The 3,071-nt window shown below is 31.4% G+C and overlaps 1 protein-coding gene across 1 annotated transcript; it reads left to right on the top strand.

Annotated features, from left to right (window-relative positions):
• Positions 1 to 672: 672 nt before the first annotated feature.
• Positions 673 to 1,797, top strand: LOC147066626 (uncharacterized). The gene has a single exon (XM_085955108.1). The coding sequence runs from the start codon at positions 673 to 675 to the stop codon at positions 1,795 to 1,797; it is 1,125 nt and encodes a 374-aa protein (XP_085811234.1).
• Positions 1,798 to 3,071: the final 1,274 nt, after the last annotated feature.

The raw sequence follows: 3,071 nt of genomic DNA on the forward strand, positions 1-3,071 counted from the left end.
GATTCTTCTAATGCTACTAAAATATTCTACTAATAAATTTAATTTTCTATTACAGCCAATGATTCTTCTAATACTTTTAAAATATTCTTCTAATAGATTCAATTCTTCTAATACTGTCGATTTTTCTAATACTGTCGATTTTTCTATTAAAGTCAAATATTCGTTCAAAACAGTCGGCTTTTCTTCTATTACAGCCAATGATTCTTCTATTACAGTTAAAATATTCTTCTAATGTATTCAATTTTTCTAATAAATGCGTTTTTCTATTACATTCGATTCTCCTATTACAGCAATGATTCTTCTATTACAGTCAAATATTAATCTAATATTGTTAAAATATTCTTCTAATACCGTCGATTTTTCTATTACAGTCAAATATTCGTTCAAAAAAGTCGGCTTTTCTTCTAATTGGTACGAAACTGTATTTAATTTCAAAATAAAAATCATTAACTACTGTTGATTAGATTATATATAACTCGTTAACTGGTTTTATAAAAACATACGTTTAAATATATTTGTTTTTTTTTGTTTTGTTTATAAGTATTTTTATGATTTATATATTTGTTATCTTCTGATAGTTATATGTTATCACTAATATACGGTCTGATTTCCTTTTTCCGACCCAATTTAATTTTTTTCTGTATTTATAGCAAGAAAAAAGAACCCCTTCATATGGCAGAAGAAGTTCAAGGATTAGTTATTGACAATGGATCGGGAATGTGCAAAGGAGGATTTGCTGGTGATGATGCACCACGAGCAGTATTTCCAAACATAATAGGAAGACCAAAGCATCAAGGTGTAATGGTAGGAATGGGACAAAAGGATTGTTACGTTGGAGACGAAGCTCAAGCCAAAAGAGGTATACTGAGTCTCGTATATCCAATAGCCCACGGAATGATATGCAATTGGGAAGATATGGAAAGAATATGGCACCATACATTTTACAATGAGTTAAGAGTAGCACCAGAAGAACATTCAGTTCTCTTGACCGAACCTCCATTGAACCCAAAAAAGAACCGAGAAGAAATGACAAGAATCATGTTCGAGACATTTAATGTTCCTTCACTCTACGTTGCAATCCAAGCCGTTCTCTCCCTTTACGCAAGTGGAAGAACAACCGGACTCGTTCTTGACTCTGGTGATGGTGTTTCCCACTCCGTACCAATATATGAAGGATATTCAATACCTCACGCAGTTAACAGAGAAGACCTCGCTGGAAGAGACATTACCGACGTTCTCATCAGAATATTCACTGAAAGAGGATACTCATTCAACACATCAGCTGAAAGAGAAATAGTTCGAGACATCAAAGAAACTCTGTGTTACATAGCTCTCGTATATGCCGATGAAATCAAGAAAGCACAAAGCGGAGAATGTGAAAAAACATACGAATTGCCAGACGGTCAGATTCTCACAATCGGAACTGAAAGATTCAGAGCACCAGAAGTCCTTTTTAATCCAAAGATGATGGGAAGAGAATGGTTAGGAATTCACGAAACTTGCTACGATACAATTCAAAAGTGTGATGTCGATATTCGAAAGGACTTATATGGAAACGTGGTTTTGAGTGGAGGAACAACAATGTACCCTGGTATGAGCGATAGGATTAATCTTGAACTCAAAAACTTGGCTGCTCCTTCTATGAAAGTAAAGGTTGTAAGCCCACCCGAAAGAAAATACTCCGTATGGATTGGTGGAAGTATTCTTGCAAGTCTCAGCTCTTTCCAAAATATGTGGATCACTAAAAGCGAATTCGAGGAAGAAGGTCCTAGTATCGTTCACAGGAAATGCTACTAACTAAAATAAAATCGTTAGCCTGAAACGTTTTCTTTAAACTTTTATTATCGAAAAATTCATCAGTTATTTATTTTACATTTAGTTACTAAATATCGTAGTGTTATATATATCAAATTAGTGCAATATATATATCAGATAATTGTTTTATTTGATATATATACACACGTCTTATTCGTATAGTTTTATTACGTATACTTTTTATTACGTATACTTTTTACGGGTTGAATAATCTTATACGCTGTTGTGCTTAACCTTCTTATATAAACTCTTTATTATATTTAATAACCTTATGTAGGCTCTTTAGGGGTTGAATAATCTTATACGCTGTTGTGCTTAACCTTCTTATATAAACTCTTTACTATATTATTTAATAACCTTGTGTAGGCTCTTTATGGGTTTGAATAATCTTATACGCTGTTGTGCTTAACCTTCTTATATAAACTCTTTACTATATTATTTAATAACCTTGTGTAGGCTCTTTATGGGTTTGAATAATCTTATACGCTGTTGTGCTTAACCTTCTTATATAAACTCTTTACTATATTATTTAATAACCCCATGTAGGCTCTTTAGGGGTTGAATAATCTTATACGCTGTTGTGCTTAACCTTCTTATATAAACTCTTTACTATATTATTTAATAACCTTATATGCTGTTATGCTTAATTTTGTTATATAAACTCTTTATTGGTTTTATTCTTTTTCAACTAGCAAAACTTTAGTTTACTTTTTAGTCACATACGTTTAATACTCCTTCATCTCATAACAATTAAATTCCTTCTCAATTATATTTGCCTTTCAAGACTTATTATTTCAACTATTTTGTCGCCTCTGTTTATTTATTTGTGCTTATTCTTCGGTCTTCGTTGGCATTCCTAAGTTCTATATATGCGGATTATGGTATTTTTCATTATTAGACGTGTACTTTAATGCGTGTTCTTTCAAGAGTGAACCATATATTCCCGGTTTCTTGTTTTCTGCATTATTCAAGGTACCAATGCTGGTAATCTCGATTTTAATAAGAGTGGTTAGTTTTTCTTTTAATAATGTAAGAACTATCTAATATGAGATAATATATTTTCATGATATGTTTCTCTATGTTTGTTTTGTTCGGAAAAATCTTCTGTAATTTTATATAACATTTTTTTACATTTATTTTATTTGCTTGCATCTCTTATCCATTTATTCTGATTTCTTGGTTTCCTATACTTTATTTTATTATATGGTTCTCTTACACATTTATTTTGATAGCTAAATACCCCCATAGTTTGTTTA

This window comes from Rhyacophila brunnea, unplaced genomic scaffold (assembly GCF_057557595.1).
Source record: "Rhyacophila brunnea isolate RB1 unplaced genomic scaffold, BYU_Rbru_1.0 scaffold_44, whole genome shotgun sequence".
Classification (NCBI taxonomy): Eukaryota; Metazoa; Arthropoda; class Insecta; order Trichoptera; family Rhyacophilidae; genus Rhyacophila; species Rhyacophila brunnea.